Raw genomic sequence first — 18,815 nt, forward strand, 5'->3', positions numbered from 1 at the left:
TATGAAGGTTAGGACAGTGATCCTGGAATTATATATTAATTTCAATTATCTTTTCAAACTTCAATTTATCTATAGTTATAAGCTAGAGAGTATTCCTCCTCACTTTTAAAAAACTTTTTGAAGGTTTAAAATTTTATAAACTGTATTTAACCTGTAATTGAAACAAAACAAGATTTGTAAGACTTCTTGATTAGCCCTAAAACCCCTCACTGCAGTTTTTCAATGTCTTCTGTAGTCTGTTGCGACTAGATGATAGGTCATGGAAACCTTTGGCAGTCTCCAGAAAGTCAGATTCCCTTTTATAATGGTTTTAAAGGCATTAAAAAATACCAAGGATTATAAAGAAAGCCAATTTTACTGAAATATAGTTATTTTTTAAAAATGATTTTAAATGTATGAAATTTAAAAAAAACCCTAACGATAACAAAACACAGTTACCTTATTGTGATATATATTTACCTATTAACATATAACACAATAAAATCTAGCAGGAGTCTAAACACAACTTTAATTTTGAAGTAGTAATATGCAGAAATCATATCTAAAAGATATTCACAATTACAAAGTAATATGAAAATTACCTGTGTTTTTATTACTCGTAATAAAAATTGGCACTGCTTGTACTTTGGCCTGCTGCTTAAAATCATAACAAAAAATGCTAAATCAATGAGAAATCAATAAAAATAACTTCTCATCCAATGGAGACCCCTCTAAATTTTATCGTCCGATATCTTTAGGGTCATTCAGCCTAGACTAAAATCTCTCCACTAAATCTAGTTACTTTTATTTTCCATCAGTCTCTACATCCTTAGGAATCAACTCAGGTTTGTTTAAACATGTTGAAGCTCTTCCTTTTCTTAGTACCTACTGCCCTTGCTTAGAATGTCATTTCTACACTTTGATGCTTATTAAAATTATAACTGCCTCTTCAAAACCAACTCATTTTACCTCCTCTTAAATCCTTTTTCTCCTGCTTCAGTACATATGGGCTCTGCTCCTAGAATACTAACAATGATCCTGTGGGTTAACAGTTCATGATGTGACATTTAATTATTCTCTTATAGTCCCACCTCTGTGTCTTTTCAAAGTTATACAATCTCTGGGGACATAGGCTATACACTTAAATATAGGTCGTTAGCTATGTAACACATAGGCAAGGAAACCATACTTTATAAGTACTCTCAAGAAGTAAGTACTGTAAGTTCAGTGGTTTGGCAGCTTTCACTACCAGAAAATATATCAAGAGAAGACCCAAAATTCCATTAAGCAGCTAAAGCAAGTATTATAAATTAAGCTTATGGTTTACCTTTATGAGAACCTAGGTCCCACACTTATTTATTACCATGGCATTTACTGGACAGGAATGAATTGTAAGTAAAAAATTGTTGTGGTTGACTGTGTCAACTTGAGAAGTTTAGAGGTTTAACTAAGTGACTCAGCAGGGAGCCAGGGTCCTCACTTTGTAAACATCCTGAGCCTGTGCAAGAGGAGGCCTGGAGATGGTGTAAGTGCTACACCCATCTGAGGGTGGGTAGCCTGCATACAATAAAAGGGAGGAATTTGTGCTATCTTCTGCTGCCTTGAAGTGCTGCCCCCGTGCCATGCCACCCTATCTTGAAGCCAGCTGATTATGGACTGAAATGTCTATGAACTGTGAGCTAAACACACCTTCCTTTCCCTAATTTTGGGCTTCAGGTATTTTGTCTTAGCAAGAGAGAAAAGAAAGACATAAATCAAGGAAAGCAGGCATAAAACAATACTTCAATCCAAAAATCTGCTAAGCACCTACTACATGCCAGCTAAGGTTCTAGAGTTCATGGATTCAGTTCTTACACAGTAACTTAGTGCTGGGCATTGTTCTAGAACCTGGCATTCCTGACTTATTCTGAAACTAAAAGCTGTTTCCATCTTCAAAGAAAAGGCTTAGTATGCAAGTTTGAGCTGTATGTGTGTGAGGTCCCCTATTTTAGAAAGTAATAAAACATTAAAAAATTATTAAATATATTTGGAGCTATAAATATCTGCATCCCTATATAATACAGGTATTTTAAATCGTCAAATAAAATATGTAAAAAAATAGGTTTGAGAGCAAGTTTCAGTTGTCTTATGGAAGTATTTTATTATCCACTGGTTCATGATGTATGAGGTGTTACTCTGCTCAACGATTAATAATAGAATCACAAATACTTCATAGAGTTTTATTTTTCTTCAAAGAACTCACCAGTTGCCTCATTTATTTCATATAAAACCTAAAATATCATCTACCAGTTTCCTAAAGGTGGTGTGGGGTGATGGTACTGACAATAATATATTTATTCTTAAGTAGGCTTTTCATTGCATGGGGAAGGATAGAACAAAAGATGTAAATGTGGTAAGAAACAAGGAATTGCTCTGCACACGTTTAAACCTCTGCTGTTGATTATGACTAAAAAGAAAGAACTTTTTCCTAAAGGAAAGTTCTTAGACTAATAGCAGTGGAATTCAGACAGTGAGGGGGAAAGAAAGGGTGGGACTGGAACAAGTAAACTAACAACCTAACAATACCTGTTACCAACCTAAACTCATCTTGTCCAAAATTCAACTCATTGCCTCCTACTCAATAATGTATTTCTGTTAATTATAAATAGCATGAGTATGAAGCTAGAAACCAGTCATGTCTCCAATTCGTTTTGCTTTCCCATATAATCAATGACAAAGTTTCACTGATCATTCCCACAAAAAGTCTTGCATTCATTCCCTTTCTTCTATTCCCACACCACTATGTTCTTGTTCAGCTGTTACCTAGACAATCACAGTACACAATAACTTCTTACTGGATAGCTTACTCTTAAGCCTTTCTGAGTTATACTGCACAGTGGGAACAAACTTATAAGCTGCCTAAAATGCAGGCTGGATCATATCAATTTCCTTCCCAAGAGAAGAAAGAGATTTTTTGGAGAGTTATACTGAATTGTGTTGCATTAGGAACTTTTGACACTAGGGAATATCGGAATAGATTATAAAGTTTTAAAAATAACTTTGTAACAACATTTCTATTAATAGATTATATCTAATAAGTGCTAGGCACTGGGCCAAATGATTTAGAATGTATTTATTTAAAAATTCAAATAAATACATAAGACAGATAACTCTCTATTCGACTCAGGTGACTATACATAGTTTCTCACTAGGTTTATTTACCTAGTTCTCTTTGCTCCTTACTCTCTACAACACTTAGAGTACCAAACCCTCTTATGTTGCTGGTATCAACAATACCAGAGAAAGTACTTCTTCCTTTAAATTTTATTAATTTGTCATGGACTAACATACTTATCTCTACCTACCTACACACACACACACAGTAGTCTGAAAAGAAAATACTGTAGCTTTAAATTTGTATTAGTATAAAGACCTGGGGTGTTTTTATCTTATAATGCTCAAACTGAAGACATACATGGAAATGCTTTCATAGGTATAATTATTACTGAAGAGAAACTTGGCTTATACCTCTACAGTCGAACAAGATGTGGGGTAAAGGACTAGACAGATCAAAATAGATGATTCTTTTAAAGTGTGCACAGAAAATATCCTGAAACATGTTACTATGGACTCAATATGCCTAGCCTAGTACTCATTCAACGTAAGAAATCTGGGCCAAAATTCAGATGTACTCACAGAAATCCATTACCACTAGGGGTGAAACAACAAACAGCAAAATATGTGCCTCACTGACCCTAGGTTAGCAATGGCAACTATGTATGTATAGGTACATTCTCTAGGAGTGAAATGCCTGTTTAAAAGCATAACAATATGAGTAGAAAAGCTGTTCAACCATAATTTGTAATCTGGAATTCAAAAACTCACTTACTTTCAAAAATAAGCAAATCTAGCTTTAAACCTGTGTCTGTGTTCCTTTACTCCACAAATATTTAGTAACAGTTCACATGCTAAGACATTATACTAATGCTATAAAAAAATGTATATTTAGTGGCAAATAATGAAAAGTAAACAGATAATTACAATACACCTTGGTGAGTCCTACAATATATGTAAATAAAACAAAGTTAGAAATATATAAATTACCAATAAGAAAATACACATTTTTTTTTGTCTTTTTGAGACAGGGTCTCACTGCAGTTCAGGCTGACCTTGGGCTCACTTTGTAGCCCAGGCTGGTCTCAAACTCACAACAATCCTCCTGCCTCAGCCTGGCTATACTGAATGATTAGCTGTAACAGAAAAGAATTGTGGTATTAGAATTGTGGTATTTAAAAACATTTTCCAGAAAACTTCAACATAAAGTAAACAATTATGTGGGAGATTCAGAAGATACATGTTTTCACATGAGGCTCATTTTCCTTTCACCAATTTATTTCTAGCTCTAAGTATCTCCTTGCTAGCTGCTTTGCATTTTTGTTTTTGATTTATCCCTCTGGCTGGTTTTATCTGCAAGAGAAATGCTATCACAGAAAGTCATCTGGGCACTTAATGTCAAACTCTTTTTTCATAATTCTTATAGCGCTACTTCATTTTACAAAGCTCTGAAAATTAGTAAAACACTTTTAGATGACTACTATTATAGCCATTCACCTATCAAATAAGTTAAGATTAAATACATAATATAGTAAATATAACTGCCAAAATTATCTTCCGATCACATACTTTCTGGTACGCTTAATGTCAGATACACAAGTCTGCTGATAACTAGAACCAATCCAAATTTTTACTAAGGTCTTCACATGCTAAGACAGTGGCGGTAAACCTATGGCAAATGTGCCGCAGCCGGATGCTTGTTATCATTCAAAGTTCTGAAAGGTTCATCATTACTGTGCTAGGATAATCTGGCATTTTGCTAATAAACCTTAAGTGAGGATACAGTAAAAGCAAAGTAGTTGTAGGTATAATTTTTAACAAATACTATACCAGTATAATTTCTTATACATGAACTCAAAGACTCCCAAATTTGTACTTCTAGCCTTAACAGCTTGCCTAAATTTCACTTTAAATATCAAATGAATTGCTTACTTGATATCACCACTTGTATATATTAAAGGGACCACAAAGTTAACACATCCAAAAACAAGTTTCTGATTGTCCAGCCCAGTCTGAACTTGCTACTTTACTACTCTTCCCCAATTGAGTCAAGCAACTCCACACTTCTTCCAATTGCTTGGGGAGTCATCCTTGAATTTTCTTTCATGCCTGACATCTAATTCATTAGCAATTCCTGCCCAAACAGGGTTTGAAACAAAAATTTGATCTATTTCCTGTTGCTACTGTGGTGGTTCCATCACTTTTCATCTAGACTATTGCAACAATTTTCCAATATATTTTCCTGCTTACTTCTTTCATTGTTCTGTCCTCAGTCTATATTCCACACACAGCAAATATTAAAAAAAAAGTTACCAGGGGCTGGGGATTTAGCTCAGCGGCAAAAGCGCCTGCCTGGCAAGCACAAGGTTGTGAGTTCGGTTCCCGGTACCGGAGAAAAACCCAACCCCCCCCCCAAAAAAGTTACCAGTATAAAAAAAAGCCAGATAATCATATTAGTTGTTATACAAAAAGGATTTGACAAAATCCAGGACCAATCATGGTAAAAACTCTTAACAAACTAACAATATGATGGAAATTTTCTAACTCAATAAACAGCACCTACAAAAATACCTACAGCAATCATATACTGCTTTTCCCCATAAGATCAATCTGACCATTTCTAATAAACATGAAACTGAAAGTACTAGTCAGAGCAGTAAGGCAAGAAAAAGAAATAAAAGCCATACAGCTTGGAAGAATTAAAACTAACTGTATGTGAAATCTAAAAAATATTTAAAAACTAAATTGGTAACCTAACAAGCTCTCAGGGGTGTAAGGTTTCCCCATAAAAATCAATCATACTGACATAAGCTAACAATGAATAGTTACCATCAAAATTAAAAATAACCACTTAAAAAAACCTAAGTATGTATCTAATAAAATATGCATAGGCTCTGTAAGATGGAAACTATAAAGTGCTGATGAAAAAAATCAAAGACTTAAGTAAATGAAGACATACCACTCACTGACTGAAAGACTCAACAAAATATAAACAAGTCAAACTCCCTCCAAACTGATCCAGAGATTTAATGCAACTCTTACCGAAATCCCAGCAACACATTTGTATAGATTCTAAGTTTTACATGGAAAGGAACTAAAATAGGCAAAAACACTTCTGAAAGATAAAATCGGAGAAACTTTTTAAAGATTTATATATAGGGCTGGGGATTTAGCTCAGCGGCAAAAGCGCCTGCCTGGCAAGCGCAAGGTTGTGAGTTCAGTTCCTGGTACCAGAGAAAAACCAAAAAAAAAAAAAAAAAGGTAATCAAGATAGTATGGTACAAGTGAAGGGATAGACATAAAGATCAATGGAAAAGACTAGAGAATCCAGGAAAGACTCTTACAATTATGGCCACCAGATATTCCCCCCCCCCCCCCCCGTACTGGGAATCGAACCCAAGATGTTGCACTTGCCAGGCAGGCGCTGTGCCACTGAGCTGGCCACCAGATTTTTGACAGAGATGCAAAAGCAATAAAATGGAAGGACAGTCTTATCTTTTCAACAAATAATGTTGGAACAACTGACTAGACATTGGTTAGAGGTTATAAAGGGAAGCCATATCCTCGAAGATGCTGGGCATGGTGGCACATGCCTGTAATCCCAGCACTCGGGAGGCTGAGGCAGGAGGATTGTTGCAAGTTGGGCCACAAAACATGAGCTACAAAGTGAGCTCAAGGCCAGCCTGAACTGCATAGCAAAACCCTGTCTCAAAAAGACAAAAAAACAAAAAAACCTCAAACACATCCTAGGAGAAAATACTTGTAAATCACTTATTCAACAAAGGACTTGGACCCAGAATATGTAAAAATACCTCTTTAAATTCCATAAGAAAACAAACAAGTCAATTAAAATATGGGCAAAAATTGAGCGAACACTATACCATATGAAAGCAGCACATGAAAATATGTTCAACATCATTAGCCATTAGAAAATGCAAATGATGCTGCAATGAAATGTCACATATTAGTTGAAGTGAACAATACCGACGACATCAAGTGCTGGTGAGGATGTAGAGAAACTGTATTTATACGTTACTGGTTATAGCTACCCTGGAAAAGCCAGGCCATTTTTTATAAAGTTAAATATAATATTTATAATGCAGTGCAACACCTGTACTCCTGGGGAGTTATATAATGTACTTTTTTTTTTTTTTTTGGTCTTTTTGAGACAGGGTCTCACTATGCAGTTCAGGTTGGTCTTGAACTCACTTTGTAGCCCAGGATGGCCTTGAACTCACAATGATCCTCCTGCCTCAGCCTCCCAAATGTTGGGATTACAGATGTGCACCACCATGCCCAGCTTATAATGTACTTTCACATAGGAATTTTTATAAAACTATTCATTGAAGATTTATTTTTGAAGTCCTAAAAACCCTTCAAAATGGTGTTTACACAGATTTTGGTACACCCATACAATAGAATACTTCTCTACATTAATAAGGAATAAACTAGGATACATGCGACAATTTGGACCTCATGTACATTATGCTGAATTGTAAAAGTTTATCTTAAAAGGTAAAATAATGTATGATTCCTTTTATGTAACATTCTCAAAGTTACAAAATTATGGTGTTAGAGAACAGAATGGTGGTTGCAAGGGGTTATAAACGGAAAGGTTATAAAGGGTAAGAAAAAACTTTTTTGGTGATAAAGAGACATTTCTATAGCCAACTGATGACTACATAAATCTCTACACAAGATAAATATTATAGAACTATATACAAAATAAATGTTCCCTGCTACACACAAACACCAATAAATAAATCATATTCTAAGAAATGATGGGAGGGCAAATTACTCTCTATCTTAAAACCCTTACTGGCTTCCTACTTCATCTTGAATATAATCTTACCACAATCTAAAAACCTTAGACAAACAAGCACACACTCATTGGGATCTCATCTACCTTTCTGCTCCCTTACTCATTTCCAAAGTCCACTGGCCTTCCAGCTTTTGAAAGATGGTAAGGCAGGCTCCCATTGGAAGGTGCTGCATTTGCATTTCCTTCTATTTGGAAAACTCTGCCCTTTATCACTTCATTGAGGTACCTGCTCAAACATCTAATCAGAAACCCTTCTGATTCCTGCCACATAAAGTGGTATCTTATTTCTCTTTCTCCGTCCTAGAAACCTTAAAACCAAACTCAAACATCTTTCTCATTTATTACTCCCTTGGTCTATTCTGTATTGGTGAATGTCATCACTATGCACCTAGGGCCTCAAGCCAGGGCATGTGTGACCCTCACCCTTACTTCATTCAGTATTTCTTTCTCAAGACTATCACTTATTCCTTTCTTAATTACCCCATTACCACAGTCTTAATTCCCACCCTTGTCAACTCTCAGACAGGTGGTTCTAAGGTCTGCCTCTTCCAATTTCTTTTCTAAAGTATTCTCTTTACTGCAGCCAGTCTTTCTAGAGCATTAAGCACTTACCTTTCATCACTAATAGGATGAAGTCAAATTTTCTTTACAGAGTACACAAGTATCTTCATGATCTGTCTTCTAATTTTCCATCTTATTTCCTATTAACTCAGTAATGAAGCCGAATGCACTGAAGAACAATCACAATTACTAATGATATGTTGACTTTCTACTTCTATGCTTCAGGAATGTTGCTTTCCTCTGTTCGAAATGACCTCTCTCCCTGCAGCCTGTACATTTCTTCCTTGTCTGACACATACTCATATTAAGTGTCATCTTTCCTATGAAGATTTCCCTATCATATCTTTTCATCAACCCACAGAATCACGTATTTCCTCCTGTGAGTTCCTAAAATACTTTACTTACTACTTTCACATTGGTCATAATATAGATGCTCATTTGCAAACATATCTCAAGGACAAGAACCATCTTACCAATATGCCCGTACCTTTTACCTAGCAAAGTATCTGGCACACAGCAGGACCTCAAAACTACTGAGTTAGAATAACAAAGAATGTAGTGATGAGACACGACGAAGAATGCGTATGGCAAAATTTCTTACTTAGGTCAGCAGCTCTTTTGCACAAACATGCCTTAGAAGTTGTATCAAACTCTTCTTCTTTTAGTCATGTGATAATCCTACAGAAGTTGGAGTACTTACTGATCTGTAGTTTGGTTTGACTAGGATCACCACCTCAATCTTCCCATAAACTAATATATTTCCCCAAAAAAGCATCTTCTTGTTCCTCTTAGAGAACTACAGTACAATAGTACTGGCAGTCATCCTTCAAAGTACAGTATGTGACTGTCCAAGTGAGGAAAATCTCATGTCAACCAATCACCTCAGCTAGAAAAATCTCAAAGAGCAAGCAAGCCCAACCCATGTATGCTGGTGGGTGTACTTTTGTATTTTAAAAGGCAGAATTACCATATGTAGAAGTGGGAATTTTCTTTTGAAACCCCCATTTCAATGTGCTTATTTTTCATTTACTAGAAAATAAGAACAAAAGTGGCAACACTATTTAAGTATACATGCTGGTCAGAGTAAACAGCAACAGTTGCTGCAATGCAAATATATAATACCCATATTTCCAGCAACTTTTATTTGACTCTGGTCCCTTAGATATTTCTTTGTGCACATTTTCTCTTCAATTCTAGGAAATGCTTAACTGTGATACCTACATACATCTGCTTAAGTTCTAAAGAGTAGATGTTCCTGTTTACCGGGACATTATGAAAAAGCAAGTGTGAGCCCAGCATGGGGGTACATGTCTATAATTCCAGCACTCAGGAGGCTGAGGCAGGAGTATCTCAGAGAGTTTAAGGCCAGCTTCAACTAGATTGTTTCAAAAAACCAAAACCAAACCAAACCAAACCAAACAACAAACAAACAGCAACTATACCACAATTATTTTTCTTAAGTAAAAATCTTCTTGCCTATATTGCTGTCTTCTCTACCATTATTTTCCTCTGATGACTTAGCACCAGTAAAAACCTATGATCTGGAAATATGCCTATAAAAGTATAAAAAATAGTCCACAGAATGTCAAGGACATAGAAGGAAGCATCTATACAACAGGCTTCATACCAGATTTCCATACTATCAGTTTTTGGCAGAGGATATTGCTCAGCAGTATAGTACCTGCCTGGCAAGCGCAAGGTCCTGAGTTCAATTTCTGCACCAAAAAGGAAATTATTACTTTTTAAGGGGAGATTTCTTCAGTTTAAATTTCTGTGCAATATATGGATGACATGGATGACAAACCTAATTATTATTGGTATTGTGACCCATCTGAAAGAATTTGAAAATGTTTTCAAACTAATGATAGTTGATCAAAACAAAAATGAAACTTTTGTGCATATGCATATGAATAATCCTTTTGTTAACAGCAGAACTATTCTGCTACAAAACAAGACTGAAAAGACCAATATGTACCTTCTGCAATAATAACACGTCATTTATCCAATGGTCAATGACTGGGTCCCCATTATCTGTGCTTCTGACTTTTACAGGCTGCACAAAGACTACACAGGTATAAAACTATAAAGTATATTAACTACTCACAGAATAAGAGATTTCATATCACCACAGAATATTCTAAATATACTTAATGCAATCAGTTTTAAAAACTGTTTTAAACGTAACTATACTGCAACTAGCTTTATATTTCTTTTCCCTGCTTCAGTAAGATTTTATTGGCACATTTTAGACACACATAATGATTACACTCATCATAAGAGAATTTGTACCTGCACATAACTTGATTCTTGTTTTTCCCATTCCACTACCCTCCATTCATCCCCTTTGCCTCCCATTTACAAAAGCTTTGTTCCCATTTTTCCTTCTTTTCTCACTTCTAAAAATTTTTTCCTCTTTCCTTTCCTCCTCTCCCTTCCTTTGTTCCCTTCCCCATTTGAACATTTTCTTCCTATTTGATTACTTACATTTTCAGTTTCTTACACCAGAGAAACAATGCATTTACATGTGTCCAATTTATTTCATTTAACAGTATGGTCTCAACGTGCATCCATTTACCCTAAGAATATCTCAAGCTCATCCTTCTTCGTGGCAGAGTAGTACTCCATTGTATATTTTTTAAAAGCCCCACATTTTCTTTATCCATTCATGGGTTGATAAGGATTTGGGCTGTTTCCAAGATTTGGCTACTACAAACTGTGCTGCTATAAACATGGGAGTGCATATATCACTGTTTATATTTCCATGAATTGCTTAAATCACACCAGAAAAAATTCTGAATGTTAGTGAATAATCAATAAAAAAGGCATCATTAAGATATTAATATTTAATATTAAGATATTATTTAGTTATTTAGCACTAATTAGGTGAGCAAAATACAGCAATCACACCAGCTTACTCAATGGATTAAGACAAAACATTTTAGAAAAAAACAAGCAAAAGATAAATGTAAATAATCCAGCAATAAACAAGGGGACATACATCACTGTTTCCCTTTTGAATGTGACATACAAACAGAAAAGTGTGTTACTGAAATACTAATTGAAAAAGCTACCTAGCAATTTAAGAAAAAAGTGCAAGAATTACTTTACATAAATTAGCAGTTTTAAAAATAATATTTAACTTCATAGTGGAGGATTCAATATCTAATCTATGCCAATTTGAAATGTTTTTCCTATATAAAAACTAAGTCATGCATCTGCGACTAATTTCAAATTGAAAATTAGGCCTTCCCTCAAGAATAGGAATGAAAAGTACAAAGAATTAATAACCTGCAATTTTTTTTTTTTTTTTTTTTGGTCTTTTTGAGACAGGGTCTTGCTATGCAGTTCAGGCTGGTCTTGAGCTCACTTTGTAGCCCAGGGTCTCGCAAGGATCCTCCTGCCTCAGCCTCTCCAGTGCTGGGATTACAGGCATGCCCTATCATGCCCAGCTTCATTTTGTGATTTAAAAAAGCAGTTATGTTTTATTTTATTCTTTGTCCAAAATTTTAGTATACTGAAAAGTGCAGGAATTATTTTCCTTTCATTTCAATTGTTGAGGAAAAGAGAACAGACACCCTAAAAGGAAAACCTAACAAAGAATTCCAAGTGTGAAATCACCTTGCCTTAAAGTACATACTCATGATAACTAGAACAAGAGCTCGACTTGCTCTATTTCGAAGATTATTACTATTACATTTTATAACTAAACTAGTAAATAAAAGGTGATGAACATGAGGCCACTATGAGAGTTGTACTGTAGTTAGAAAAACTGCCTTAAAAGCACAGTATGGACTATGGGTGTAGTTCAGTGGCAGAGCACTTGCATAGCAAACATAAAGTGCTAAATTAAATCCCCAGCACATGGTAGGTGGGAGCATAGGGTATCACAGGATGTATTTTACATTTTGAGTGCAACTTACTGATGGCTACTAGTTACCAGGTAGATACTGTGGTAGACAACACAAGAAATAGAGAAAAAGTAGTTAGAACTACCAAGCAAGGTAGTTATTACAATTCTCATTTTTCTAAAGGAAAATCCTTGGCTCAAAGAGTCTCAATGATACCTCAGATCACATAGCTACAGTTAGCAATAGAACTCAAATTTAAACTGGACTCATCTAAGTTTCAAACCTAGGTATTGCATGTCACTGACCCCCAGATAGTAAAACTAAGATATTTAATTAAAGCAGCAGAGATTGACAACCTGATGAGTTAACAGAAAATCAAAAGTAGTATCTCCTTCAGTTGCTGAGAGAATTAAAATCAGGTAAACTTCCTTCTACCCTTACCCGTGAGGTTCATAGTTTTGCCTTTGTTGATTTACCTGCTTAAACAAAATTTGTCTGGTATAAGACCAATGTTCTGCAAGGTCAAGCAGCTGATTTCAAGTCTTCATTTGTTTTAGCAATTATTTTCTCTCAATGAGGAAAGGAAAATCATTTTGTTGAACTGCCGCTGACTCTATTAATGAAACAAACAATATTATCTTTGGGCTGCCTGGCTGACAAACTGACAGGAAGCAAACAATTTTGCTCACACTAAAAGCTTAACACAGTAAGGTATTAAGGGTTAAAAAAAATTTTCCTTAATGTAAATAAATCTCAGAATAAAACTTAAGATTCATAATAGTATTTAATTACATAACAGTATTATTAAATACAATGATATTATTAAAACCAAAACCTGCCAGGTGAGGGGATGCAAGCCTGTAAACTCAGCACTAGGGAGGTTGAGGCAGGATGACTGGAGTGAGTTCGAGGCCAGCCTGAACTATAAACCAAGACCCCATTTCAAAACAAAACAAAACAAAAAACAAACACAAAAAATAAAACACAAGAGTCACAAGATATTCAACTGTATGTACATACAGTACTTCTCATTTCCAAAGTGATACTGTGGCATATCAAATTTGAATATAAAACATCCTATATATGCTTTGTGGGTAGTTTTTTCTTTTTTGTCCCTTTTTTATTGGTGTCTGTTTATGGTACATAATAAATACATTCATCATGGGGAAATATACATATCTCATCTTGATCCTTTTTACTTCCCCTTCTCTTCCTCCTGTCTTCCCCTTTCCTAGATCCCCTTTCCAGCGCCATAGTCTAGCTCCCTATTGTTTCCTATTATCCTTTATTTGCTCCTAAATTATTTACTTTGGGTTTCTCATATAAGAAAATCCATGCAATATTTAACACTTTGCGGGTGGGTAACTTTTTAAAAATTCAGGAAATATTTTGTGTAAATGGTTAAGGGTTTTAGAAATAGAAGTATTAACATTTCAGGAACAGCAAAATTATTCATTAGCTAGAAAATAACTTGCAATAGTACAGGAAAATGAAGACTGTTGCTAAGATTTAAATATTTGACAAAGGATTACTGTTAAAGTGTGTGTGGTGGGATGTTTTTTGCTTTTTTGTGGAAACATCAGCACTCCCCATATTATAGGAATATAAGTAAATAACTGAGCCATTTAACTCATAAAGCCTTAAAAGTCTACAGTTTCAGTGCCAACATCATAGGAACAGGATAATGAACAGTAACCTGGCTGCAAATTATCCATTCTTTCCTTTTAATTTCTTGGATTTTTTTCTCCAAAGGTTTGGCCAGATTTTTTTTTAAGAAAATGGCATCCAGAATACTTTGCATAACATTTTAGTCTCTGCTTTAAACTAAGGACTTAAGAATTTAAGTCCAGTGCAGCCTTAGGTTTCAGATTCAGAAGTTTATTACCAAAAGGAGTTATGATATATGAAAAAACTACGACTAAGAAACATTCAACATTTCACACACAAAGTTCCTAGCTATTTAGGCCTAGCACTGACCAGATTGTGAAGTAACAATTGAAAGAAAAACAAGATGTGGTCTATCCCTGAAAAGCTCAACTTAGTGATGATGCAGTATAAAAACAAAATAAGCACTGTGATTCGAATGGTTATTTTCCTCTTTCCTCAAAAAACTCTTTCATAACTTATATTGTGTTCTTTTATCTTTGTAAATGTTTTCCTTAATATGTACTTCGCAAATTCTTGGAAATACCTTTGCTCATACAATCCAGGAGAAAAATGAAAAAAAGGGGGGACATATCCTAAATATTTACCATGAGCCAGGCACTATGCTAAATGTTTAACAAGTATTTACATGAATTTACATAAATTAACAAGTATTACATGTGTTAACAAGAATTTACATTTATGTATTTATTGTCTATTGTCAAAACACTCAGATCTAGCTCATTAACCTACATGACAATGTTCCTTCACCAGAAAAAGTCTGAAGTTTCTCCTAACATTACACTGACTAGATAATATGCACACTCTCCAGTGACTCTAGATTACAGTTGTGTTTTAACTTCTGCCATCAAGACAATACCCATTATGCAGTTTTTAAAAGATCAAGTAAGCAATGTTCATCCCCCAAACTGTTTTTTCTCCACTGCACTTTTTCATCCAGGTACATTTTACTCACTTATTATGTCTTCTACCACTAAAATGTAAACTATATGAGAACAGACATTTTTGTCTGCTATTCAGTACTGTACCTCAAGCATCTGGAAGAGTCCCTAGTACACAGCCAGTGCTCAATAATTATCTGTGAGATGAATGAATGCTTAGAACACAGTAAGAATTCAATAAACAGTTTGTTTCATTTTACAGAGTAACACTCCTTTAATGCCAAAGTCTGAACTGGAATCAATGATTAGAAATATAACAAAATTCTATATTGAAGTTTTATATTTAAAATGAATGGGACAAGTCAAAAAGTCACATTCAGCAAAGCCTCATTTATAAAGCACCATTAAGAGATGAAGGGAGTCTGTATAAATTTATTTTTGAACAAATCCACTTTTAAGCGCCAAAACTTTAAAAGTTTTCATAGAGATCTTTTATTGATATTTAACATGCACGGTTTTACTTTGCGGCAATTCTGTCTTGGATCTCCTGCTGAAACATCAAATTGTCTGCCTTAAGCACTTCTCACCAGTGCTCATTTATTTTCTAGGATTAGGAAATGGGAAAGTAAGCATTCTGTAAAATGAGTCAATAAAAATCTAAGTGGAATGCCTAACTTCACTGTAGAAGTTTTGTGACTATTATGGCTTACACAAACGTGTGCGCGTGCATGCACACACACACACTTTTTTTAAACTAGAAGAATAAACGTAGATAAAGTATGACTTATTAATATATAGGCTGTTTCGATGGATGGGAAACGTAAAAACCAAAGGAAAAAATCCCCCTCCCCAATCTTGTACAGAACTCTTTAGTTATCAGGATCACAGGTAAGTTTAGTGACTACAGAGAATGTAGAATGTAGCTACTTCCAGAGTACTTAAGAATTTTAAGAATCAGAATCATTGCAAAAAAGTATTAAATTACTGTAAATAGTTTTGGAATACCAGCCAGAGTTAAATAAATATGAACACACATACATTATAATTTCAGCGTCTCCAAATTCTATCGTTCTTAATACAGAGAGTTTTAAATTGACATTTATAGTCAAAGCCTATCAAAAGACAGAACTAATGTCCTTAGTATAGTTCAACATGATCATTTTCCTAGACTTGGCAGTCACTGTCACCCACATCTTCATATTCCTAGCTGCCTAGAACTGTTCATCTACTTCTCTACTACATCTTACTCCCCATTTTCTCATTATTGTTGTGTCCTAATTTTCACACTTGTCTATTATCTCATAATCTCTTATTTTAAAGAGTCCCTACCTTAAATCAAATAAAAATAGCATATGTAAAACAAAGGAAAAGTGTTATTACTTTTTTCTGGGTCATGGGAACCTGGCCAATTACAGATATAATGGAATTAAAAATCTTTACAGTCTTATTTATGAGATTTATTTATTGTAAAGATTACCAGGAATGTTCTTTTAAAAGAAATCTGTAACACAAGGCAGAAAGTTTCTTCTAAAGTATGCCAACAATTATAAAAAAATAAATTTTTAGTCTTGATCTGTTTACATAACAAAAAAACTGCCAATTTTAGAAAACTCAGACATTCCTTAGAGACTTTTCTAGCATATAACTCATTGAATAAGTCAGCTTACACACTGCACTTATTTTTCAAACTGTAGCAGGTTCATTGATACATATGTACACTTCTTTCTAAACAGTACTTTGAGAAAAGAATTTTCCTTTTAAAGTTACAGAAGTAGAATAAACTTTTATTTCTGTTAAGACACAAGACCAATTATAATAAGACATTTACCAAGGTCTAGTATGTCACTAAACTAAATAAGCAATACTCAGTCATTAGGAATCTAGGTAGTTCTGATTTCACTGTAATAACTGTACACAAGTCTTAGAATATCTTCAGCTGAAGGCAAGCACTTCTTTCCACTAAGTAAGGACCAAACACTGGCACTATGTTAATCTAATGGGACTGACTGAAGTTAAAGTTTATTTTTCAAGAAACACGATGTATCATGAGCATCTAATCATTGCATCCACTTAATAAGTTACAAAGAACACAGGCTGTACTACCAGAGTTCACTGGGGAGTGTGCATATAGTGGTCATTTCACTAGTGTCCTTTGGACAATACTTGAAAATTCCATGCAGCCAACAGAAAAATGAAACGAGTATATTCAGTGATGACCTTATCATCTCATTAACATATTCAACTTTTAGTTCCATTTATTAAGGTTTAAAACTTAAGCACATCTATAAGAAACTGATTAGACTTAAGGGGGAAAACCCAAACAGAAGTTCTGAATCATTGGAATTTTTGCTCTATTTCCTGTTAACATGCTGAGAGTACCATCATTCAACATACTCATTCCACAGACGTTTTTAAAAAGTTATAGTATCTTTCTTTAACCGGTCCCTAACTTAGTCTGTAGCTCATTTATCTGACAATTCTTCTCCTGGTTCCTAATTAAAGTGTTCAGCCGAAACACAGCAAAATAAAAAGCAAAACCTTCCTTTACTAAAAACTGCTGTTTTCAAAAGTTAGTTTCAGACTGTCAAGTTTTAAAATCAACTGTGATCTCACTGTTACAAAGAATTTAAAGGTATTTTTTAAAAAGGTGTCAGGACTCTACTACTAAAGAGCAACAGTGTAAAAACTGAAAGCAAATATTCTATTCCATGCCCACCAAAATTCCCGGCCAAATCTGAAATTGCATAATGAGCAACAGCTTCTTTGAGTATGTTAAGAAACTACTTCCTTTTATAAAATGTCAATCAACCTGATCTTAAAATTTTGCACTTTACAAACTTAACTTAAAACAGACAAAATGGATGCAAATTATATTGCCTTGCTGCTGCCGTGAACACGACCTTAGCGTTCAAGAACTTTCCAATGAATAAAGGCACTGAACAACCTTTGCTTTGGATACGTGAATTTCACCAACTACCGAAGAACCCCTGTGAAGCGGCAAATTCCCTCCTCTGCTGAAAACCCCTCTTATCAGAAGCATTTGAAGAATTTCTCCACTACAATTAAGCTGACTTGAACGGAACCCTAACATCTCAAATATACTATATATGGAATGAAACACGGCCAAACACATAAATACAAACTCACACGCTCTCTGACAGTCCGGTATACAACTCTGACCCAACAACCCCACAGCATCCGCGGCGGAAAAATCCACCTGTCACCTGTTCGGCAGGGCCAAGAGACCCTCGCAAGCTCCCTGCCTCGACCACAACTGCAGGGCTGGAGGCTGCACGAACCGAAAACGAGAACTACACCGCGAGTTCCGAGAGGCCGTGTATTCACAGCGGGGCTTGCTCCTCACTTCAAGGAAGGCTGCAGAAAACCAAGATCGGAAAGGGAAGGACGGTGTCCCCCAGACCAACACACAATTTCTCCCTGTCCCAAAGTCATCTTTACTCGGATCCCGGCTCCCCGAAAGGACTTCTGCCTCCCCCGCCGCCGGCGCACACACGCCCGCGGGCAGGCACAGCGGTCCCCCACTCCCGGTCAGCCCCTGCCTGCCGCGAGCTCCCCCGGCGCCCGGTTCCCAGGACCCCCTCCCCCGCCGCACCGACGCCCCGAGCCAGGCCCGGCCCGATGCTCCCCACCCCCACCGGTGCGCAGGACTTGGGGGGCCTCCCTCTGCCTCGCCACTGGGGGAAGGACAGGGGCGGAGGGAGGAAGAGGGCGAAGAAGGCGCGGGCGCCCCGCGAGGGCCTCGCGAGTCGGCGGAGCCCCTGCCCGGGAAGGGGAGGTGCGGGGGGCGGAGAGGAGCGCCGCGCGGGGGACCCCGCCGAGGCCCGGCAGCGCCGTCCGCTTACCCTTCGCCGCCGCTTCCCCCTCCTCCTCCTCGGCCGCCGCTGCCTCTCCCACTAGGGCAGCCGTCTCCGCCGTCGCCGCCAGCGCCGCCGCCGCCTCCGAGTC

General features: G+C 36.3%; 2 protein-coding genes across 6 annotated transcripts in view; one reads left to right on the plus strand and one right to left on the minus strand.

Annotated features, from left to right (window-relative positions):
• Positions 1 to 18,815, minus strand: part of Tab2 (TGF-beta activated kinase 1/MAP3K7 binding protein 2) — a 76,635-nt gene extending 57,820 nt beyond the window's left edge. For all 5 annotated transcript variants that reach the window (XM_005390616.2, XM_013517376.1, XM_013517375.1 and 2 more), the window contains exon 1: positions 18,713 to 18,815. The gene's annotated coding sequence lies outside the window, so the exon portion shown is untranslated. The remainder of the gene's footprint in view (positions 1 to 18,712) is intronic.
• LOC102025623 (nascent polypeptide-associated complex subunit alpha, muscle-specific form-like) overlaps positions 10,461 to 18,815 on the plus strand; it is a 23,900-nt gene continuing 15,545 nt past the window's right edge. The window contains 2 exon segments of the mRNA XM_013517303.1: positions 10,461 to 10,527; positions 18,045 to 18,812. Coding sequence (XP_013372757.1) covers positions 10,461 to 10,527; positions 18,045 to 18,812 — 835 coding nt within the window.

Source organism: Chinchilla lanigera, unplaced genomic scaffold, assembly GCF_000276665.1.
Source record: "Chinchilla lanigera isolate Chin_1 unplaced genomic scaffold, ChiLan1.0 scaffold00038, whole genome shotgun sequence".
Classification (NCBI taxonomy): Eukaryota; Metazoa; Chordata; class Mammalia; order Rodentia; family Chinchillidae; genus Chinchilla; species Chinchilla lanigera.